The sequence below is a fragment of the Petromyzon marinus genome, chromosome 15 (assembly GCF_048934315.1).
Source record: "Petromyzon marinus isolate PM22_M1 ecotype Great Lakes invasive population chromosome 15, UKy_Petmar_22M1.pri1.0, whole genome shotgun sequence".
In the NCBI taxonomy this organism is placed as follows: Eukaryota; Metazoa; Chordata; class Hyperoartia; order Petromyzontiformes; family Petromyzontidae; genus Petromyzon; species Petromyzon marinus.
This window is the reverse complement of record NC_133681.1, coordinates 3970541-3996137: the sequence shown is the minus strand read 5'-3', so window position 1 is coordinate 3996137 and position 25597 is coordinate 3970541. Positions and strand designations below refer to the sequence as shown.

General features: G+C 45.0%; 1 protein-coding gene across 7 annotated transcripts in view; it reads right to left on the bottom strand.

Moving 5' to 3' along the window:
- Positions 1 to 25597, bottom strand: part of MPV17 (mitochondrial inner membrane protein MPV17) — a 45560-nt gene that overhangs the window by 14158 nt on the left and 5805 nt on the right. For 6 of the 7 annotated variants that reach the window (XM_032954680.2, XM_032954681.2, XM_032954676.2 and 3 more), the window contains exons 2-5: positions 24815 to 24924; positions 15047 to 15162; positions 13450 to 13542; positions 12544 to 12639 (exon numbers count right to left, since the gene is read on the bottom strand). In XM_032954680.2, the coding sequence (XP_032810571.2) occupies positions 12544 to 12639; positions 13450 to 13542; positions 15047 to 15162; positions 24815 to 24887 (378 nt within the window). In that variant the 5' untranslated portion in view covers positions 24888 to 24924. The remainder of the gene's footprint in view (positions 1 to 12543; positions 12640 to 13449; positions 13543 to 15046; positions 15163 to 24814; positions 24925 to 25597) is intronic. The other variant, XM_076067223.1, reaches the window with a different exon arrangement.

Below are 25597 nucleotides of genomic sequence, written 5' to 3'. Positions count from 1 at the left end.
TACTATCGCACCTGTTTTTTTGTTTGTCCGATATCAAGTTGCAAAAGAAGAAAAAACTCTCCACGCTCACTTAAAGGTTTCGTTACTTTTTTTGTTAATAGCAGCTGGTTCAGCCGCGTGGCTGTATGTACGCTTCGTCATTCTCAGTCGTGAGCGATCCACTCTTGGATGGTCTCCCAAAGTTGTCGACATCTATCAGTTTCGCGATGTAACCATCCACCGAGCAGCCGTACACGAGTTGATTTCGACGCTCCATCTCCTCGGTGGATGTAAACCCTCAGGGGCGTTCGACTCCGCGGCTGCCACTCCGTCACGACTCTTTGACCGTCGGCCATCGTATCGTCCCTTCGAAAGACGTGTCCCGTCAAAGCCCCCTTTCTTTTCTTCAGTCTTAATCAAGTCCTGTGTGTGACCTCTAATCCACGTGTCCCTCCTCCTGTCCGTCAATCTAATTACAGCCGTGCCTCTCTCCACGCTTTCTGTGCACGGTCAGGTTTTGCTCTATATTCTTTCACAGACGAACGTGTTTCTGAGTCACATCACACAGCAGGTAGTCACCACGCCGGATAAAAAACTTTATTCTTGAGGAACGCTGCTACGTTACTTCTCATGATCAGGTTCAGACCTTCCAACGCTCACCTCTTTCCCATTATTTTGATTCCCGTCTGTCATCTTCAACAGCTGTCCCAGGTGCACGCGCTGCTGCGCTTTCCAATTTGTGTCTCCATGACTGACATCTCCAATTGTTTAGCACGCGACCTTTGCACTGCTCGCGTCTATTGCCGAGCCCAACTTCTCAGCCTTCGCGAGTTCTTCCAGATGAGCCTGAGGTTCATTTCCATCAGATGTTACGATGGCTGTGTCGTCAAAAGGAATCCGAGACGGTTAGTTTTCTACGTGAACACATTCTCCCGCGGAGGGAGCTGGTAGGAACGTTGGGTTGCTCGGTCAATGGCCAGGGTCAACGGCGGCATGGTGTATTCCGCACAATATGCCTGACTGTGAGGGCGGGCACAAGCCGGCGTGAGTAGGTTAAACGTTGAGTTTTATAAGGGCACCACGGGGTGACCAGCCCCACCACCCAGCCCCACCCCTCCCACCCCCCACCCAGCCCCACCCTCCCCACCCAGCCCTCCCCACCCTCCCCACCCAGCTCCTCCCCACCCTCCCCTCCCCACCCAGCCCCTCCCCTCTCCACCCAGCCCCACCCCTCCCATTTTATCCAGGTGTCCGGATACACGTGGACAGACATCCACAGACATACACAATTAATCCCCTGCCTCCTGTGAATAAATCCCGGTTGGGCTTCCAGTCCACTACGTTTCCTACCAGTAATGCCCACTAGGAGCACATTTGTTATATATCCGGGTGTCTGCATACACGTGGACAGACATCCACAGACATACACAATTAATCCCCTGCCTCCTGTGAATTAATCCCGGTTGGGCTTCCAGTCCACTACGTTTCCTACCAGTAATTTTAGTTTTCCACGTGATTAATATTTATGCCATTGTTCCTCAAATCCACGTATCAAAATTAACCAATCGATCGGCTTCATTGGCTCCTCATTATGAGGTAGGGGGCGTCGCTCAACAACAACATGAACAGAGATCGTCTGCAGACTACAAATGCACGCTTTTATAGAAAAGTGGCAACAAAACATCTGGAAGAGTAGCCCAGATACCCTCTAAATGGGTTTTCTAGAGCTCCTTCAAGTGCAGGCTCTATTCTGCAGGCAATTTCAAACAATTACCAAGCTGCAACCTTTACGTACCTTTTAAAACTATAAACGATTTTTTTTATTTGACCAGGTAAGGCTCACCAAGCTATGTAGCTCAACGAAGTGGCTTACCATCACGTGTACATTTATAGCAGCCAAATACCCCCAACGCATGTCTCGAAATGTGGAGGGGAAAATACCGGAGGACCCGGAGAAAAAAAATCTACGCAACCACAGGGAGAACATGCGCACACTCCAAATATACAGGCGTAAGGGTCAGGATAGAACCCAGGACCTCCTGTATACCAGGCGAGGTAGTTAACATCTGGCCACCGTGGCGCCCATTAAATGGGGGTCACCAGACATCTGGGCCACCCTGAACAGTACATTTAAATAAATTTAGATTTATTTTTGGTAAGCGACAAAGTGAATTAAAAGGTAATCGTTATATACGTTTGTCTCGAGCAATGGGCTGTGCTCGCTTGATGAGCAACCCCCATTGTCAATCCACTGCTGGATAAAAGGACGCCCCAGTCCACCACGAGATGACTTCATGGCCCCTTCACGGATGGAGGATATTTAGGAATGCTACAGACGCGGTAAATCATATATCTTGCTCAACCTCTCCTCTTTCAGAAGTCCAGATGCCGTGTGAATATTCGAGAAGCATTCATTGACAATTTGCCAGTAGTGTCGGTACAATTACATTAAAGTAATTGGTGCATTGCTAAAATTGCACTCGCATCAATTTGCATACCTGAACGTAAGTTAACATCCGCGATTCAAATAAATGGATCACGTGCTTATGCTGCGTGGGTTTGACATGCGTGGTTTCAGGTCGTGCCATAATTTTACCAAATTAACCCCCACCAGTTTCTATTTTTCTCGAGGGCCAAGCAACTGTTCTCAGCTGGGAACGGGCGCACTTTAGAAAGCAATTGAGAATTTTTGCGTTGAGCGTTTCTAAGATTGCAGGGTCACAGCGGCAGAGGTAAACTCGCAGCATTAACACAAAACGTGCGGTGCCGCAGCAATTACCGGTTATAGGCCCGACGCAATGCGACGGCACTTTCAGCGGTGCAGAACCTACCGATGACTCGAGTCGCGATGAGGCAAGTCATTCTCCCGCTTACTCCTGCAAGAAAGCGCGTTGCCGAGTTCATCACCGGGTCTCTGTTTTTCAAGTTCCGATTATTCCGCGTGACCCGAGGGCGATGGTCAACACATACGAGAAGAGCAACCGGGGCTATCGTTTGGGAGAGGACAGTCGCACCGCGCAACAGCGGGGCGGCGTGACAAAACAGCACGGAACAAAAGCAACGAGCAACGAGTGAAGATTTGCACTCCGTGGCCCTGGCCAGGGAACCGTTGGGTTAAAGTGAGCGGTGGGGGTGTCAGAAATAAAGACGTCACTCGCCCCGCTGAGCTGAAAATGTGGAGAGGCTGGCAAGGCCACGCAGTGTCACCTTGTCACCGAGAGAAATGAGGCTTTGAGCGTCGGGCCTGCCCAGACACTAACATCTTGAGCAAGTCTGCCGCGGTGAACAAACAGCCAGTGGCGGTGCGCAGATCGCGCGGAAGCATTTCGGTAAAACCTGGGACCGACGAGTATCACTCACAGCCAGCCATTAGTTTCAATCTCCCAGCGTTACCATTCCATTAACTTACACACTATATCGCACCTGCGTCTCGTCTCCGCATCAGCCCTTGAATATAAGGAAACAAAAAGCAAAGCAATTATTTTTTTAATTAACGCTTTGCAACTTGAGGTTGTAAAGCGTGAATGTGTCGTCTTAACTCGCTCGCAGCAGCAGCTTTTTCTCTCCTGATGTTTTTCGCCAGGCATTACTTCTCCCCCTTCTCGCGTCATGATACGCAGCAGCTTCTGCAATTGGCTGTTCAGATCATGCCATTGTCGTCACAATACCCCCCCCCGCCTTCATATCTGATCTTGTTTACATTCCTTCCACAATTCTTTACACCATGTTCAGCAATCACCAATTTCATGATCAATTCTCCACACAAACCAAACCATCCGGATAAAATAAACTCACACCCCCTGCCCGACCTCCTTTCTGACAACTGACCCAGCCACAGACTTTTCCCTTTCAACTGTACTATTGATACCTGGTCCAACTGCAGATTTCGCAAGAATCATAGGTTTGAAGTAGATTTCACTGCATAGGAAAAGATTGGTATTCTCCTTCTTCCCCCCTCCTGTCAACTTTTCCCACTTTGGAATAAATGGGTGTTGCGATCGAAACATTTAAATGGGGTGATGTCGCTTGACGCAGTTTCAAGACAAAAACGTCATAGCTAAATCGCTAAATTTGGTTGTGGGAATTTGTTCTTCAAATATTACCCGGTGTTAATCACTTGTTTGTATGACAATTTAATTTCTAAGCTATGTTTGGTGGTGGAGACCGTTACAACATAAATTTAGCCAGACCATTACATGGGCTAAGCCATAACAATATTTTGAAATAGAATACTGGCTGAGAAAACTATTAAACTAAACTATTTTTATTTTACCAGGTAAGGCCCACTGCGCTATATTGCTCTTTATCAGAAGCGACCTGGCCACAAATGATAGGTCAACGAAGTGGCTTATCGTATGGAAATGTATCGCAGCCAAATACTCTAAACGCATGTTTGTAAATGTGGATGGACAAACCGCTGGACCCGGAGAAAAATCCATGCAGCTATGGGGAGAACATGCAAACTCCAAATATACAGCAAGCGTCAGAGTCGGGATCGAACCCACGACCTTCTGTATACGAGGCGAGGTAGTTAATATCTCACCACCATGGTACCACAAACCCACGTGGTTCAATTCGTGTTTTACGTAGCAATGTCAATGTTGAGGAGACAGCTCAACGAGCTGAGCAGCTTCTAAACCCTACTGTGGCAAAGTGGCACATTGGTAAGCCTCGTGCCTCAGGAAGAAGCGTCCGAGTTCGATTTCCATCTAGGGTGCCTTCTGTGTGGAGTTTGTAATTCCCTTCCCTTTGCCGTGCACGGGTTTCCTCAGGATCCTCTGGCTTTCTTTCATAGCGAAATAAAAATGTAACTGGTATCGGCCAAAATATTCCAAAGCTTACAAAAATGTAACCAGCAAATAACTCAATTGGGATTACAGGAAGCAACATTACCCCCTACTGCAAAAAAACTTTGAGGACGCTTATGAAAAAGTATTGAGACTCAGCGAGCCTGTCCTGGGTAAACATCAGTATAATCTCCATATATATGAAAAGCAAAGTTGTGATTATGTGTGTCTGTTCAAAATGTTTAGCGTACTTCCCGACATGCAACAAACTTGAAATTTGCCATGTGGGTACTTTCCAGATTGTACACCATGCAAGAATTATAAAAATACACTTTTGTGTGTTTTTTTGTGGGGGGGGGGAGCTCAATAATGCATTTATTTTTGCACGGCAAGTGAGCTGTGACGTCAAATCTGTCACGTGACCCGCGCACGTGGAAGCGTAACGCATTGTAGTGTAGTGGGTAGCACGCTGTGTATGTGGAAGCGTAACGCATTGTAGTGTAGTGGGTAGCGCGCTGCGCTACGAACCCGGCGACCCGAGTTCGATTCCCGCTCACGGCCACCACAGGTGACGATTATTTTAACCGGTCCTGGGCCTCCTCTAGGTCGACTCAGCCTCAAACGACTAACTGCTGTGATGTGTGAACATCGCCACTGGGGAGACAAAGGCGGCCGGGCGTCGTGAATCCAAGTCCCGGGCGAAGCCGGGTATAGTACAGCTAGGAGTTATAATAAATATCAGTTTTGGATATCTTTCTGGGTAATCTGTTGTTGTTGACAATGGCAATGACCACTATATTCATCCGGTGACCAATGCCAGGCTCCAGATAGAGAACATTCTCATGCGTATTGTGTGTTTTTTTTCTACATCTGCATAAACCTTTAACGGTGTCCAGCGACATGCGCAAATTAGCCTTCTTCAAAAGGACACACAACTCAATATTTTAGACCGCACAAGTGTGCGCACGTGCACTTAAAATATCCTCCGCGCGGCCGTGCGCCGGACAGGAAGATGAAGATGTTATTATTCCGCAACAGAGCAAGCTATTCCCAGCTTTACAAACTGCCTCGGCAGATGACGAGCAGCCAAAGTGACAGGTTTATTTCTGCGTGCAGAAATGTGTGCATGCTGACACGGATTGAAATAGCCATGCAATCTGTCGGACAAGGATAAAAGCTGACGATTAATTGGCAGCGCAAGGGCAGAGGCACTGCGACACGGGGAAAAGCACCCAGGGTAATTTTGTTCAGGTAATTATGCGAGTAATTCGACGCTGACGAATAGAAAGACTCGGGGCAATCATGCAAATGCGACGACTTTGGGACGTCGCAAATTGAGGATCCACAGAATGAGACGAGTCGCCTATTAAGCAGACGATCATCACGATGCCCATCACCTGTTGCCGACTGCGCTCAGTACCTTTACGTCTCTTACGTGCGATGGTTCAGAGCTGCCGTGGTGCGACGGTTAACACTGGACTTGAAATCGAGAGGTCGCCGGTTCTATCAAATCTTTCCGACACGGGAGGTGAAACAACGGTGCCAGGTTTCTTAAAACGCCCCCCCCACCGCCCCAACGCCTCTTGTCCACCCAGCAGTATAAATGGGTACAAGCAAAATTGGCCGAACGGCAAAAGGTCGCGTAGCGATGGGGTAAAGTGTCGATGATGCCACCTCTTCCAGGACCTCCGGTCAGTGCGGAAAAGAATTGACCAAATATGAGACGGAACAAAGGGTGGTGGGAGACGTTGAGGGGGGTGTGGGGGTGAACTGTTCCATGGTTCGTAATAACCGTGTCCTGATCAGACCGTGGAGGACATTGTGCACCACCCACTGCGAACCTCGGACACATTCAGCGAAGGCAATAAAGACTTCCATTCTGCTCCCACCCCCCCCACACCGAGTTTGTGCTTTGGGTACGAGACCTGGACATGAGTTGCGATATAAAGCAAAACTGGCCAGGGCGGCTCAGCGGCTCACAAATGGAAGGTTCTGAGTTCTAATCTGGGTTTGGGGGTTGACTCAGCCCATCGTTCCTGTGTGATTGATAAAATGAGTACCACTTTGTGGTAGGGGTCAACAGTGGTTGTCCTGTTCAGAAACGCAGCCACTGCCAGAGCACTGGCTCAGAGCTGGGATGAGTTTCGCCTCAGTATTTATTTGACATTTTTTATACATATGTCAGTATGTATGTTAAACTTCTTTCGCACCTTACGTAGCCAACCGTGCTAACCGGAGGTGCAAATACAAAGACACATGAAATAAGAAGGAAACGTTAATGACCGCATGGGCATTGAGGTCACTGCTAACACGTGTCCATAGTTGGGATATTTTAATGGGCAGTGTGTTGGGTTTGGTAATTGCCATATAAAAATGAGCGTTGTTCCAATGAAAATTCAGGCCATAGGGGCCTTAACAAGCAGTTCTAATTTTAACGACTCTCACTCCAACCCTTCCGAGACGTCCCGTAAATAGAGAAAATTTCGCACCACATAAAAAATATATATAAAACCACCGTTGAAATTTGCATCAGCATTCACATCGGTGTCCGAATTTAAACATACAGCCGTGTACGAAACAACTACAGGGCTTGCTGCAAACCAAACCGGCGGCCCCCCCCACCCTCCATGTAAAATGACCGCTGATGAGGCGGTCATTGTACATTGACAACGCGGCATCTGTGACGATTTTCCGAGAGCCCCAATCGCTCAGCTCATTCAGGCTGCTGCTAAAACAGCCGTGCCACCTTTGCCAGCACGCTTCTCAACCGAAGCAATTCCCGCCAAGCACACGGAGCCCGAGTCCGAGGAGCTTGCCCAAGCGCGAAGCCAGGCTGTTCGTGAACGAGCCCTCGGCCTCCCGTGTTCTCCCAAGTCTGAAAGCGCACGACGATGGCACGAGGGTCAAAGACGTCTCACTAATGGTCCGGCTTAAGTGCCTTCAGTCAAACATTCCTACTGTTATTCATGCCTACTTAACAGTAAACCAAGCGCTCTTTAACCTTGACGCTGCAATATGTTAAAACTCTATACTCTTTGGTTCTATTCGGTAAAGTGACGTAGGTAAAAAATAAAACGACAAAAATCACGACGTTTCGCTTGTGTTGTGGCCGAAACGTCGTGATTTTTGTTGTTTTATTTTTTATCTACGTGACTTTACCGAATAGAACCAACGAGTATGGATCCTTGCAGTCACGAAAGCTTCAAATCTAGAAATGTTAAAACTCCCGAAAAAAAAGACGTGACTCGCGATTATAGCACATTAGGTATCAACTCGTTTTGCTCAGGGAGTTGTTCATTTAAATCAACTAAAGAAGAGGTGTGGTTAGCTGTGATTTAGAACCCCGTCTCGAATAACTGTTACAGTTCAAGGACAGTTATCGTGGGCTGGAACGCTTTCGCAACGTACTTCTGCGGGCGTCTTCACGAGTCGAATTAAACAATGTTTAATGCTAACGATTCAATCTATTAGTTTACAATTGTGTAAGTCATGGGGGGTGACTATACCAGGTGATCCGTTTATAGATACCCCACGAATAACATATGGGGGGGTAGAATGTATAGGAAAAACATTTAATCTCCGTGCCTCTCTGCATGTCTCCCGCAAATCCCAATACACGTAATGCATATTTTAACACTCTCCCCTTGACAAGACACAGAGCCGTCACTTTCGCAATGCTCAATAACCCCTTGAGAAGAGGGTCATTAGAAATCAGTGGGGTGTTTATAAATGGATCGCCCCCGTACCTTAACACGCTGCTACTCAGCGCGGGTAGGTGAGGTAGATTGCCAGCCAGGGGGGGTTAGGGCCTGGACTGGTTGAGATATCACTCGCCGCTGATGATAGCAGTGGTTGAGAATTAAACGGATAGGTCGGTTTTTCTCGGAGCGCAGTGCAATAACCACTGCGCCCACACCTCCACCCTCCCCCCGCTCAAATACTTGGTAGAAATATCGCTCTTTGTAACTTTTTTTTCTCCCCCTCGGAGTAAATGTTTTTTTCCGTAAGATGTAAAAAAAACGTGCGCCGCTGAATAAACCATTGCGTTGATGTTTTCCTGTAGGGGACTGGGCTGTCAAGATGTCAGCCAAACCCAGGGTTATAAGCTCAACCCTTTTCACACAGGATTTTGGATTAAAGCTGATTTTTTACATATTTTGTGTACCCACATGCACTTCCCGAAAGATTCGCATGGTTATTTTATTTGTTGCCCAATGTAAAACGTGGAATTCTTTTTAATTACGACATTTACTGTCTATGTGTATTTTGAAGTGTAATTAACTTAACTGCAATTGAACTAGTACCAGGTATCATAATCAGGTAAATTAATACAAATGAAACAACGGCAAATATTAATCGGTTAAAAATTTTCTCCAATTATATTTATGCCTTTATTTATCCGGCCTAATTTTCAGAAACCAGCTTCAACTGTCGTGGTGAATAACTTCGGCGAAGGTGTATCTCCTTGCCAGACTCCCATTCAGTTTTGTATTTTGTTTGTTACTTTCTTCATTGCAAACTCCATGTAGTTGTTCGATTCGGGTTGCAGGGTGGCGTGGCATAAGTTATTCTACCCACAGCAAAATGGGCCTGCATTTGATATGTGGAGTTTGTATATTCTCCCCCTGTTTAGCATGGCATTACTTCGTTGCACCTGGGTTCGCCGGTTTCCTCCCATAGCTGAAGATAATATACAAATGTAACCGGTATTGAACAAATGACTCAATTGATGATTACACCCGCTCCTGCGAAAACTTGGCAGGACCCTCATGTAAAAGAGTTTTGAGACTCAGCGAGGCTTTCCTGGCTAGAGAAGCGTAATAATACACAATTATTATTCTTGGTTTTAATGACGTTCACATTTAGAAACATAGGCCCCACCGCCCACTCCTGTGAAGGTTTCCTAGCTTGGGTCAGAAATTGGGATTGTGGTCAAGGATGTGACGTTAAGTACTAATTTGTCTGTTGTGATAAAAAAAAAATTGTTCTGTGTGCCTTTTTGTTTCGGTGCCATTTCTTTAATTGTTTTATTCATATTTATTTCCTGAGTGTTTTCATTCGCTTGGTAGTTGCTGTAAATAGGATTTGGCCGTATATTTTCAGCGTTGTGGGATGCAGTTGGCATGATTGACGCAATATAAAATAAATAAATGTTTTATTATACTTGGAATTACGCTGAGACACAAACAGGGAACATAGGGATGAATCAGGGAGCACACACAAGTTCGCAGATTGTTGACTGTTAAGTAATGAGAACATTAGAGAAAGGCACGTTATATTTCTTGGACATGTAATGGGAACACAAGAGACTATGTAATGTCTTGACTGGGTAAATTATAGGTACGAGAAGCCTGGGAAAACTGCAAATTAAATCACAATTTGAGCAATTGGATGCTACTGGGAGACTAATGCGAAGTTCTTGAGTAAATATCATCGGCAGAGATAAATGGATGGGAGGCCATGATCGCCAACATTTTTTGAGAAAGGATGTGGCGCACACACAGACAGAGAGATTGACTGAAGAAAAGTGGGTTTGGGTGGGACACAGGGCGAGATGGGACGATGATCAACACAAATGATGAAGCGGTGGTCGATAGAAAACGCCCAGGAAGATGTCCACCGTGAAGATGGAATGATAAAATCGGCTCACGTGCAGGATGGAGATGGATTGTTGCATAGCAAGACTGTGAGAAATGGTGATGGCTGAAGGCGACCCTCATCAAGATGTGGACAGATCATGGCCGATGACGATAATGACGATGACACTTGTGGCAAGATTAAGTGCTTGCGTTTAAGTTACCAACTAAACCCCGAGTAACTAAGTTTTCAAGTACGCACAAAAATCCTGGTCTGAAGATAAAAAAATACGCTTACTCAGTAACTGAACACTGGCATTTTGTAACAGAAACAATACATTTACCATAACGTAAACATCTAATATTACAAAAATACGTTTAAAATTTACAAATGTTCAAATGTAATACATTCCGTAGATCCACTCACAACACTCACACCAAATACACACACGTGACTATAAAATAATAACAATAGCACGTCTGTAAATTTAAACATATGCGTATGCTATGTGACAACATGTACTATGTATGTTGATCTTCTTTCGCACCGTACGTAGCCAACGTCGCTAATCGCAGGTGCGGGGGCAGGACTACAATAGATGTGGATGTTGTGATCAATCCTTGAGACAGTGAATGTATTGGATCGGGACAGCACCATACAGAGTATGACGCACACCACCAGAACAAATTAAAAGAGCAGCACGTCCTGTAAGCCTTTTGAATTTGGCAGTCTAAGGCCGTGTGCCCGCTATAGTATGTGAGAGTCCAACGTTCATCGGAATGAATTTCCAAAGGCCAATCGTAATCGCGGGACACATTTCTTGAATTCAATTGTGCTGTGCAAAGCAAGGTTATTAGTGTGAGTTAGTGGGCATGCAAAGGCAACCTTTAAACTGCCGAGGGTCAGGCAAGGTTAAAATTCATGCAGCGGTGCAAGTTGCACCGTCCCCGGAAGACGCGCCGGCACAGAGAACATGGCTTATACCTGGCGCTCGGGACAGCAAATCCATTTGATTAATGTTGGTCCATGCTCTCCAATCAATGTTGGAAGCCTCATTTTAAAACCCGCCGCATTCCCCCAAACCAAACGGTGGCAACTCCGCCGTAGACTTCACGTTGCCGAGGCATTCAGACTTCAGCAAAACGTGTTATCTTGTTGCGACACAGGTTGCCCGCGGCACATTTACGCCCGCCGCAAATGTCTGCGACTCTTTGACTACTCTGCCATAGTTTTTTTCGCGGTTGTGAAGTACAGCTCAGAGTTTAGATGGGGAAGAAGCTCCCAAGCAAGCGGAGCGAACACGTCGGAAAATCGTGCCGAACGAGACGTGGCACGGCCCGAAAAAAGCACCGCGCAAGCGAAAGAAAATTTCCACGTGGCCGGCACATCAGTTACTGTAACATCGTTTGCGAATGTGTCTCTACTGTGTGGAATAAAAGCCGGGGTGCACGGTGAAAACCCACACACGTGCAAGTGGTGGACTCTCCAACTCTACATCGAGGCAAAGCTGTGCTGCAGGCGGAAATGGTTCATCTGCTGCAATGTGGATGAAGTAGGCAGCATCCTTTAACTTAGTCATAGTATTTGTCCAGCAGGACTAAAACTCCGCACAGTTTAGTCCTGTCTCTGGATTTCATGTCATTCTCTTAGTTTTAGTAGTACGTATACACATATTATGTATGTATGTTGAACTTCTCTCGCACCGTAAGTGGCTAAAAGTGTAAATCGGAAGTGCAGGGGAAGAACAATAAACTAAACACAAAAAGCAGTTCTAAAATCAAACACTTAGTCAAACACGCCGACTTATTCAATATTGGCTTGAGGGGTACGCAATTGCCTTTCCCACGAATATCATCAGGTCAGCCACGTGACCTCGATAGATCAATTTTCATATACTCTACAGCCAATTGCCATTTCTGGTTTTCCTCGATGCAGTCTTCTCCAACGACGTTACTAAGTTACTTTGCATTTACTTCAGACTCGTAAATTTTGTCCCGTCGCGCTCGGTCGCGCGTGAGTCTCTGGCGGGCCGCTCGCAGTAATCGTCACGCCGGACGAGTTTCGTCCGCTCACCGTCACCGTTGACGGAAACCCGTTCGAGAAAAGAAAAGAAAAACCTCTCCGGTTGACGAGTGCACTTTCGTCGTCAATTCTGTTGACGAAATGAACGCTGCCGTATCGAGTGAAAGGCCGGACGTACTCTGCGGAGCTTGTCCAGGATCTGGGGGTTCGTCAGGCCGTTCAGCGTCCCCACAATGGACATGAAGCCCACGAGAAAGGGTGGTGCAAAAGCTCCCTGCGGGCGAGAATTGAAGAAAGGGTAAAGTCGCAGCCCTGCAATTGCTTGTTCGTGCCGCTGCTGGCAGAAGGGCCGCCAGTCGAGGCATCTTTTAGAGCCCCTCGAGAGAGTATTTGGCATACTCATCCATAGAGGTGGGAGTACTCACGCTTTATTCCACTCCACAAGAGCTGTTGATCGACTAACTGCGGTCTTTCCCAGATATTCTGCTGGGCTGACAGAGGCGGGGGGATGAAAGTCTCTTGCACCGTCGTGTGAATTGCCATGGTTGGAGATTGAACTGGCGCGTTCTGGACTGTAGGTCCAGTGTGTTAACCGTTAAACCACCAATAATAAAAATAAAATAAAGTACATGGTGTCTTGCGGCAGCCATGGGACTTGATGCCGACTATCACTCCCCAGGATTATTAGGTGCTCGATAACAGCCCTTTGCCTATGCAGGCTACAGAGCTGGATCAGAGGTTTTCTTCTTACAGAGTATTGCTGTATGTGCTACACCCTGGAATGTGCTCGACCTCATTAAATCTTGGAAGCCAAGCGGGTCGAAGCCCGAATTGTGGTTAGATAGGCGACCACCATGCTTCGAGCAGGTTGTTACGTTGCGAGCGACAGTGGGCAGTGCAGAAAAAGCCATTGTTGTACTGTACCGTACAGGCACGTATATATGCTCTTCACCTTCACAAACACGTAGGGACCAGCGTTGTGTATACGGAGCGGTGGTTCAGTGATTGTAGGTGCTCATCTAGCAGTCGGATGGACGTGTATGAGCTATACAGCATATTAACCAAACCACGAGAACCAAATTACCTGGTCAAGCGCCATCTTCTTGAGGGCAACAGTCTTGGTGGTGCCAGGAACCAGCCGATCCAGCACCCGGTACCAGCCCCCAATCACAGGTCCCTGCGAGCAGTGTGCGTCGCACGCACAAACACAACGAGCCACACAAACCAACACACGCACACACAAAAGACAACGGAGGCCTGTTCAGCCCCAGAGACCGCAACGGAAAGGGCTACTAATGGCAAGCGCTTATGAAGGCGGGCGCAAGCAAGGCACATGAGGAGCGGTGTGTCCAACTTTGTCCTCCCCCGAGTGCTGACGTTTATATATATAAACAGGTGCTCACTTAAGGCCGAGACGACGTTGCAACCGAAGTGGTGCTCACGTGAAGCGAAGCCTGATCTCGGATGCGTCGTCAATCTGTTAAATCTGCGACTGTGTACAACTCATGAGGTGGTAGTGGCGAGTGGTAAACAAAAAACCCCCAAAGCCTTGCTACTATAATTCGATTTGTACAGGCCGAAGAGGGGGGGCAAAATTAATGCCGGGGGGGCAGGGGGGGGGCGGTACAATCTCTCTTTAAAAAATTATAAAAACCTATATTCGGGAGCTCCGAGGGAAGGCAAGGCTCTCAATGCAGGGTAGGAAGTAGTTCACCTCCGCCTACTGTACATGCTACTATTGATATGGAAGGCTCACATTGATTAACCCCGTCTCTTCTCGAGCGCTGAAGTATAATGATCCACGGGATGACGTGACTTAAGAACAATGATTGATTACGCCGAAGGATCTTCGACGTTACATCGGATCTGGTTCCCGTTATTTTTCTCCAGCCCAACATGCCAACATGAATGTCATAGCTGGCTCGTTGAATAAAATTATCGCTCTTGTCCACAGTCCCTCGCCCCCTCTCACTCCAACCCAACTCGTCCCCAGAATTGCTTCTCGGGGTGAGTTCACCAACTCATGGAATTCCTTCGGCATTGACTACACAGGGAGAAGAGAATTTCCTCTCCACCCCTTGCTTTCCCTGTAGCCTTCCTTTTTTTTACTACAGTTTACTCCTCAATCAGCTGCGTGCATTAAATAGGAAAAACTGATGAAGACAGAAGCCCACGCTATTGCATTCGTGTAACCTGAAATCGGATCTTGATTCAACTTCTGCACTGCAGTAGTTGCATACATTTACACAAATATAAAGATCCCCCGTATAGTCTGCAAGAGACTCTTGGGGCAAGTGCTGTTAGCGAGCACCTCTGAAGGACGGCGCGGCACACAAGGGGGTGGGTGGCTAAAACCACGCCTGGTCGCCTTTGTCTCCCCAGTGGCGATGTTTACACACCGCACCAGGTGCTCATTTGAGGATGTGTCGACCTAGGGGAAGCCCCAGGACTGGCTCAGATAATCCTCACTGCTGGCGGCCGTGAGCGGGAATCGAACTCGGGTCGCCGGATTTGTAGCGCGGCGCGCTAAGCGCTACTACACTACCGCTCTCTCCATATACACACATATACATTATTTATACAAATTTCAACAAGACAGAAGCAGAAACAACAGGGGTACACAATCTTCCAAAACACCGACAACCGCAGCAGTTTGATTATTGGACTCGTGCAAACCTCACCACAAACGCAAAGCCAATGAGCATCATTTTGGCCGTCCGTGCTCGATCGTGATTCCGGAGGCCCTTGTGCTCCACCACTTGCTGGGAGATTATGTCACCCACACCAACGAAGCTACCTGGTGTGGTCAGACGCACAAGCCATGATTAATGACAGATCAGATCGTTGCTCTTGCCCAAGGCCACAGTGTCAGGTTATTACAAGCTGCTATCACCTGACATATGGCCATGGGTTCTTTATTTCTTCATTATCCCAGGGGGTGGGGGGACGGATTCTACAAATATGGATTTCAACTGAACCTAGTCTCATTTTCTTTCTACCCCATGCAGCGGGCAAGAGCCCTTTTGCCCGGTGCGCAGTGCGTTGTTATACAACACGGGGCTGGGTATTGCTCTGTGTGATAAACAAGTCCGCCTTGTTTATGCCGTGAAATTGTACTGCGGCTTGGACTAAAACTTCCTCCACAGTGGCTTTTCATCCAGGGCTTTTGCGCTTAAAAATGAACATCGACTCTCGCGGCGAATACTGATACGGGAGATTAATAATAAATCAAATTTCTTAAATATTACGTGGAAACAGCAAATTCAAAATCACAATGGGCTCTTCCTTTGGTGATACCGGACTTCGTGAATTTGATTGACAGGCATTTAAAGCTGACAATTTAGATAACGAAGTTATATTGTAGCACTTTCATATGAACGCAAACACCCTAAGAGTGAAAATTATCTAAACATTTACGGACCCAATTGCATTAATTTAATCATAGTTTTTCTTTAAACACAGCGTGGAGCCTTTAGCACATCCACGCACATAATGCCGTACCTGAATTCATCCTCACATTGAGACAAATCAGATCAAATCAATTTGTACTTAACTCGCAAAATCACAGCTCACGCAGAAGTAAATGACACGTAATATGGGAAAAATATAAAAAAATATTCAATGAGACTAAATATGGATTTACCTAACATATGGCTGCTTATCTCAACTCTGCAAACAATGAATGCTAATGTGAAAAATGCGTCTCATGAATTTAGGGACTTCATAAGTAAGGGCTGATTACACTCAATTCCTGCCACAAAATGATGAATCAGAATTATAAATCTAAGTCTCAATTACAGCATGGGACATCAAAATGTAAAATTTAATATTTTACGATGAAATATGGAAAACCAATTAGCAAAAAAGTTAACAACTTAGCATATCACTTTTATCTTTTTCACATTTCAAAATGTTCTGTCTGTTGTAAAGGACATTTTTAGTCACAGATATGAATATGAAATTCAATTACCGGCCATGTGTCTGAATGCCCTGGCATGACACAAAGCCTAGATTTCCACGGATTAAAAAGAGCTCTGTCACATTTGTCATTAATATTGGCTCTTAGCATAGATCCATCTAGAGAGGCCCTCTACAGCTCCCTCTAGGAAGCCACTGGAGCTATGCACTTTAAATCTGGATTGAAAACTAATTTCTTTATAACTACTTTTTGTATTCTTAGTTTTTTCGGTAAAGTCACGTTGAAGAGAAACAACAAAATAATAAAATATGTATAAAACAATAAAAAAAATTCACGACGTTTCGACCATAACTCAAACGGTCGTCTTCAACCAACACACCTGAAGACGACCGTTTGAGTTATGGTCGAAACGTCGTGAGAATTTTTTATTGTTTTATATATATATTATTATTTTGTTGTTTCTCTTCAACGTGACTTTACCGAAAAAACTAAGAATATGAATTACTGCAGTCACGAAAGCTTTAAATCAAAACTTAACTACTTTTTGTGTTTAGTTTATTGTCCTATCCCAGCACCTCAGATTAGTACGCTTGGTTACGTATGGTGCAAAAGAAGTTGAACATGAATACAAAAGATATATATTGTACTAGGCTAAGGTATTGAGCGATGGGCCTTATCCATTATTCTTTGCTCTGCGAAAGAAACACTGCCAAAAACGTTAACATTCGGGATGGAATGACGTGATACATATCCATTCTTAAGGTCATGATGCATGAAGTGCACCGCCACTCGTGTACGTAACGGGTTCATGTGACCCCTGCAGCCACTAGAGATCCTGCCATTCACTGGAATGTAAAAAAAGAGAACCGATTTTTTTTATTGAATCCTGACAATTTGTGGAATGCCTAGAGGCGCGCAGGGTGAATTGTTCCACCGCAAAATAACCTGCAAAATATTTTCTGTTATAATTACATGAATGATGATGCATTCAGTCGTCTATTACAATATATTTTTTTACATTTCAGGCCACAAGCTTATCATATCGTACATATGTTGGTACCGGGCTGAGTTGGCCCTGGATGGCAAAAGGGGACAATGGTAGATTGTAAACAAAGCCCAGGTTTGTCGAAAAAACTTTGCGGCCAGCTCGCAGACACGAAACAAAATTTGGCTTGACATTCAGCAAATGTGCAAGAATGTGACTGACGCCACTCACTGCGACACCCTGCGTGCATGCATGCATCACAAATGGCGTGCCACTTTCGTTGCAGGGCAAATCGATAACCACTGCAGGGCACAGAGTCCAGGCATTTGGAATTTTTTGGAGCAGAGAACATGGTCTCTGCAAACGGCACGAAGGAAATGTAACTTCATGGCCTCGCAATCGTGGCATTTCGTTAGTTTCAACAACGCGAATAACAATGGGGTGGAGCGGTGGCGCAGCGATTAGCGCTGTGAACCCGGTGACTTGGGTTCGATTCCTGGCCACGACTAACTAATGAACAGTGTAAGTGGCAATCACAAAAACTCAAGTATTGAAAAGTATGCGAAGTCTTCAAACGCATTTGCATGTCGGTCCCATGTAAATGGAACTGATGTGCTTTCCAACTTGTTTCATTTTTCTGAACTCTGAAAAGTTTATGAGTTATTAACCCCATATGCTAGCAGTGTAATTACGCATGAATTAATGTTTACTTTAAAACTCACAATAAATGCATCTCATCATGAGTTTCCAAATAGATGTTATTTATTTGTGTATATTTTGTGGAATGGGTTTACATGATCCAGGCCACTATTGCAAATCTGACTATCCTCATTGTTTTCTTCAGTTGTCACCTGGTTCAACAACATAAACGTGACCCCCTGCAGCCAATAGAGGCTCCTGCATTCACCACAATAAAAAAAGGAATGTATTCCTGAGTCGAATCGTGACCACAAATCACGACCATTCATGAAATCAGAGAGGAGGGGATCAGGTTGTGAATCATTACACTCCTCACTATACGCACATACAAAACTAACATGCTTATCTATATATATAAAAGGGAAATTTGTGAATATGTGTGTCTGTTCAAAATGTTTAGCATACTTCCCAACATGCAACAAACTTGAAATTTGGCATGTGGGTAGCTTCCAGAATGTACACAATGCAAAAAGTATAAAAATACTTTTGTATTTTTGGGGGGGGGGGGGGGGTGCAATAATGGATATATTTTGCGCGGCAGCGTCACGCAGTGTGCCTGCTGACGTCACGCATCCCCCCCCCCCCAACCCTCCGCGTAGGCTGTGTATTAATCCAAGACAAGAATCCAAGTCTCGGGCGAAGCCGGGTAGTAAAGCTAGTAGAGTATATATACACACACACGCATGTGCACACATGTACTTATATGTACGTACGAGGATGCTTCGTCCATATATTTATGGATACAGTAATGCTCAATAATTCACTAGTATAATTTTTTTTAGATCTTTCATTTCTGTAACGAAGACTCATCAATTATACTCCCCTTGCACTGTGGGAAAGGACAATGTAGGTGAATTCAGCACCTGGAGTTTTGTTTAGTGAATCATCAGCGGGAAGCAGAAAACCCACTTGTCACATTTCATCATCATTGGTGACCAAGCGCGCAAGCTCATCCTGCAGCAGCCACAACTCAGGCATCTAGCGAGCGTGTGTATTGTTACAGGGCAAACTTTGCTTCAATATTTTATTTTTTTACAGAAAAATTTCCGAACCAGAGAAGCGGAAAGGCAATATACAAAGCGTGGCTAAACGGCGGCGGGGAAAGAAAATAAATGAAATAGTTTTTCACCGAAATATCCATGAATCACTTTCAACTCCTCGCAACGGGAAAGTAGAACAAGTCACAAACGTATGGGGTCAAGAGATAGTGACTGTGGGGGTTTAAAACGGATACATCTCACTTATTAACAATTCCGGGGGCTCCCTCCTGCCTTGTGAGTCACTGGCGGGAGACGCCACGAGGGACGACGGAACAGGCAGGTGGAGGAGACAGATGGGGGTCAAGCCGGCAGCGCCCACTTGTTTAACGTGTCCTTATCCATTACGCACAAAGCCGATTTACAAGCGAAACCATTGCCCACTTCTTCAACCGCTGACATTTGTATGAGTTACGACGGCTGAATATTAATACGTCGGGCGCTCGGATCCGCGGGACTGGGCCGCGTTTTGCCGCTGCGCAGGAGCGGCAAACTGGAAACGTTCCCCCGAGGGGTAACGCTGTCTCCCTCCCATACGTATGCGCCGTACGAAACGTGAAATGTCACCGGGTCACCAACGGTCTGGCAAACAAAGCGTGGTGCGAACCCCCGAAGGGCACGGAGGGACGACGCCCCTCCCGGCAGGCGGAGAGCGCGGCAATTCGTTTCGTCGGCTCCGGGAATCAATCTTCCCATTAGAGAGCTCATTAATCGATTTGGCAGTGCTTAATTGTCTCTAATTGTGCCTCAGGTACGCGTGTAGTGATAAATAAATAAATAAAGGACGCGTAAAGACACTTAGGTAAATGAAGTGATGAGACTGTTAGGGGGAAAAAAAACACGTCATTACCTAACAGTTTATTTTAAAGTGCGTTTAGCGTAATAGTGGAAGCTATTATTGTAATAATTGTGGCAATGTTGGAGTGTCTAAATATTCTACTGTGATTTGTATGTCATTCTTTTCAGAAATCTGTGTACGTGTCGTACTTTCGTTATTAATAACTGGATAAAATACCCAGACTAAAAACACGTTACCCATTAGTTACAGCTACATGGTATTAAAAAACGCCAAATAATGTACAGCCCTTGCTTAATGCACAACTGAATGAAGGCTTCCACATGCTGTGTCTAACATGGAGGTTGTTTGACCATGCTTCAGCAGGCTGGTCAGTGTATGTTTGCAAAGGAAATGCAAGGACCAATTCATGAAGAACAGTACTTTACAGTTAACGTTAGCCATGGCTGGGAATCGAACTCGGTTCATCAGATCCATAGTGTAGTGAGTAAATCCCTGCAGCGCCCTTGAGAAGGGTTCCATTTCATAGCTGTTTTAGTAACCGTATCTGAGATTGTTAGTAAACACCCTGATGTGTACTCGAAACAAAATACTCGAAACTAATAAATGCACTTCTTCAAGAAGTTCCCAGCATGTGGAGGGAAAAGAACTTCAGACAGGCATCTTGCCACACATACCGGTAGAGCTACACAGCACGACCGTGAAAACCCACGCGGTGGTACACAATGCACTTCATTAAAGCAACATGCTCAGATCTGATGAAGACGTAAACTTCGGCAAATATGGCAATTGGAATGCTGAAAGGCAATCTGGAGATTACATCCAGCAATCCGGCATCATCATGTGTCAGCGAAAAACTGAACTCTCGCATGTGAGATAGAAAAAAACAAAGATAACAAAAAGATAGAGAGATTGGATTTCGCTTGCTTTTCAACATTTCTCCAGTTTGCTGAAAAAAGACGAATCAATTTGCATATTTGCCCATGTGACAACTCTATTTGATTGGCTCTGTCAGGTGGTAGAGGGTAGTCATTAAAAAGTGACATTATACCTGTAAGATCTAACCCAAAATAAAAACGAATTATGAATAATATTGGTTATGGAAGCTTACAAATTAAATGTAACTTAGGCAAGTAGAAATATCTATAAAAAAATGGCATGAAGAGCACAATGTAAAATTACAGCACTGTTGTGCGCTTATCATCGTGCTATAGGCTGCAGTTTGCTTTTACAATATTTTTTTCTTGACTAGGTGTATTTGAATGCCATTATAAACTGCTGTATTAATGAACTACAACACACTTTTCAAGCAGACGAGTCATGATTAACCCAACACCCGATAAACACGCAACGTTGGGCCACTGCTGTTATGTGGTTGGAACCGTTGCACCAATGTTGGTCCATTGTTAGACTAATGTTCCATGTTTAGTGGGAACATAAGAACTAAATGGCCACACTTTAATATTTGTATACGAACATTTATTAGTTATGTTAGTTAATTGGGCAACATCTGTAACAACCATATTATATATGAAACAGCACAGGACATTGCCAAAACTAATTCATAACATATACAGTGAGGGAAAAACGTATTTGATCCCCTGCTGATTTTGTACGTTTGCCCACTGACAAAGAAATGATCAGTCTATAATTTTAATGGTAGGTTTATTTGAACAGTGAGAGACAGAATAACAACAACAAAATCCAGAAAAACGCATGTCAAAAATGTTATAAATGGATTTGCATTTTAATGAGGGAAATAAGTATTTGACCCCCTCTCAATCAGAAAGATTTCTGGCTCCCAGGTGTCTTTTATACAGGTAACGAGCTGAGATTAGGAGCACACTCTTGAAGGGAGTGCTCCTAATCTCAGCTTGTTACCTGTATAAAAGACACCTGTCCACAGAAGCAATCAATCAGATTCCAAACTCTCCGCCATGGCCAAGACCAAAGAGCTCTCCAAGGATGTCAGGGACAAGATTGTAGACCTACACAAGGCTGGAATGGGCTACAAGACCATTGCCAAGAGTGCGATTATTCGCAAATGGAAGAAACACAAAAGAACTGTCAATCTCCCTCGGCCTGGGGCTCCATGCAAGATCTCACCTGGTGGAGTTGCAATGATCATAAAAACGTTGAGGAATCAGCCCAGAACTACACGGGAGGATCTTGTCCATAATCTCAAGGCAGCTGGGACCATAGTCACCAAGAAAACAATTGGTAACACACTATGCCGTGAAGGACTGAAATCCTGCAGCGCCCGCAAGGTCCCCCTGCTCAAGAAAGCACATATACATGCCCGTCTGAAGTTTGCCAATGAACATCTGAATGATTCAGAGGACAACTGGGTGAAAGTGTTGTGGTTAAATGAGACCAAAATGGAGATCTTTGGCATCAACTCAACTCGCCGTGTTTGGAGGAGGAGGAATGCTGCCTATGACCCCAAGAACACCATCCCCACCGTCAAACATGGAGGTGGAAACATTATGCTTTGGGGGTGTTTTTCTGCTAAGGGGACAGGACAACTTCACCGCATCAAAGGGACCATGGACGGGGCCATGTACCGTCAAATCTTGGGTGAGAACCTCCTTCCCTCAGCCAGGGCATTGAAAATGGGTCGTGGATGGGTATTCCAGCATGACAATGACCCAAAACACACGGCCAAGGCAACAAAGGAGTGGCTCAAGAAGAAGTACATTAAGATCCTGGAGTGGCCTAGCCAGTCTCCAGACCTTAATCCCATAGAAAATCTGTGGAGGGAGCTGAAGGTTCGAGTTGCCAAACGTCAGCCTCGAAACCTTAATGACTTGGAGGAGATCTGCAAAGAGGAGTGGGACAAAATCCCTCCTGAGATGTGTGCAAACGTCTGACCTCTGTGATTGCCAACAAGGGTTTTGCTACCAAGTACTAAGTTATGTTTTGCAGAGGGGTCAAATACTTATCTCCCTCATTAAAATGCAAATCAATTCATAACATTTTTGACATGCGTTTTTCTGGATTTTGTATTAAAATTATAGACTGATCATTTCTTTGTCAGTGGGCAAACGTACAACATCAGCAGGGGATCAAATACTTTTTTCCCTCACTGCAAACCATGGTTTGCATTTAAAAAATATATATTACACATTTTCAGCCATTTGTGAATCCACTGCTGAATGAAGGCCGCAACATGCTATGTCAGTTATGAAGGTTGTTTGACTCCACTGCACCACGTTGGTCAATGTGAAAAGGTAAAGGTGGGGTGCCCAGGACCACTTGGACGTTAAGACTCGTCCGGGAATAAAACTCAGGTTATCAGGTTCGTTGCACGGTGCACGAGCCATTACACCACCACTCGCACACCTTTACGTGCACCTAATTGCTTTGCAAAACTTTGTAGGCACGCGTTGGAACACATGAATGAAACCAGCCGGAAGGAAAAATTCATTCATAAAAACAGATGCCACATGTACCTGCTCGATGTGGTAATAAACCATTCCGCTCGCCATCAAAAGGAAATTGTTTCACTCTGGCATAGCACAAATGGAGGCAGCAGTAAAACAGGTGAGGATTTATGGCCCCACTTGTGTGTGTGGCGCTATTACCAACTGCGCCAATTGCTCAGGATGGCCTACTCTGGGCACTAAATTGGGCAGAACAAAGCATATATGGATGGATCCATCAGCTTGATTTGTGTGTTGATCCGAATCGTGACACAACACACTGCATTAATGACACATTTCTGGATCATTGCAGTTATATCGCCAAATGTGTCCAGTTCAATAGATGTTTGTATGTATTTTGAAGCTTGGGTCAACACAACTTCAAGGTGCCTTTGCACATCCGCCCAACTATACCCGTTGAAGGTTTTAGTACAAACAGTGAGCGTTCCTTGGTCCACTATTTTATAACTGCACCTGAGCAAAAATAAACAATTGGGCATGGAACAATAATTATCACACATAACACGTAGGCTTTCGCGATCAATATCATCCATAAGAGGTTTTTTTTGTGTTAGATCGCGTAAATACGTGTCGTTAAACCCGCCACCACCCGACACAGCCAACTAGTAAGGGTTGTCGCGTAAACAGAACATGCCAATTGGTCACTAAAAAAAAAAACCTCTGATGAATGATCACACACCTTATACAAAATCTTCAAGGAGCATAAAAACACCATTGCTTGTGGTGAGAAAATTGGTTAACATTTGTGAAAGGTGTGGGCCACCAAGAGTTTCACTGCCTCCCAGTGAACTCCTCAGATCTACGAAGCATTACGCCTTATGTCGGTGGCCAAAATGGAGCCACAAAATAAAATAATCCAGAGATAAGATTTTTCTTAATTGTCCACACATTTTTCAGATATGACGCGTCATCTGCTGCAGTGGCAGAACATTCTGCACATTTATCTGCATTTATTTGTAGGTAAGCGTTGCTTAGCAGGTCTTCCAAAAGTGCTAGTTTCATGCTATTACCCACGGTTTTTAGCAGATAAAGGGAAGTGATACACACATTGTGACAAATGAATAAGTTATGTTGGTAGATAGGTACAAATAACAGGATCTGGCAAGTGCATACACCTCCATGCAGCAGAAAATAAGCTTTTTTTCATCTCTCACTTCATTTAACTTTTCAAATTTTTTCAGAAGCAAACTTTTGAAGTTTGTTTCTCAGAAATTTATTTAAAAAGTATAAGTGATTTACTGCTCAAACGAGCAGTGAGATTGTACTCATCTCCCGTTTACAGCCCTAGGGCAGTGTAAAGAAAAATCCACTATCTGACAGCAGGGACGAGTATCTCCATGGGACAACCACTGTTCACTCTCCCCACAAATTGGTAGCAATTTTATCGACCCCTGCAGGGATGATTGGCTGAGTCAACCCTCCAACCAAGATATGAAATTGCAACGCTCCAATTGAGAGCTGCTCGCTTTTCTACCGCCGAGTAACCCAGTTGTAATGTCAATAAGTCACAACGGAATAGGTGCAGACGGTGGGGAGGGGGGGGGGGAGGCGAGATTAATTGACAGCGTACCGGCAGTAGTGATCTGGACCTTCCATGGATGTCTGACCATGAGGCCTTGATACCACCTCCACATGTAAGCCATGGCACCGACACTCGTTGGACTGTTGTCGTCAAGCACCCTGGATGAGCGCACAAAGAACAGGCCGTGTTTATTCGTTCACATATACCACGTGTACATATTGTATATGCTCTACGCGTTGTTGGTCATGCATGAAAATACCAAACAACCAAGTTATGAACGCTGTTAAAAAGTCTTGATTTAAAGCTTTCGTGACTGCAGGGATTCATATTCTTGGTTCTTTCGGTAAAGTCACGTAGAAAGCAAGCAATAAAATAAAAATATTAAAACAATAAAATTCTCACGACGTTTCGACTGCAACACAAGCAATCATCATCAGGTGTGAATTTTCTTGCTGTGGATTTCACACCTGATGATGATTGCTTGCGTTGCAGTCGAAACGTCGTGAGAATTTGATTGTTTTATATTTTTATTTATTATTTTGTTTCCCTTCTATGTGACTTTACCGAAAGAACCAAGAATATGAATCCCTGCAGTCACGAAAGCTTTAAATCAAAATTCAATAATATGCTGTTAAAGTCTTTAATTAAAACATTTACATTTTCAATACCACAGCGGGAATAGTGGCACAATGCTTAATGCACTGCACTGTGAACTTGGTGACCCGAGTTTGATTTTCAGGCTCAGCTAAGGTCTAAACTACCCCAGGGGGCTGCTCTTCACCCAACGAGCAATGCCCACCATGGTCAAGTATGGTAACACAACCGTCAAGA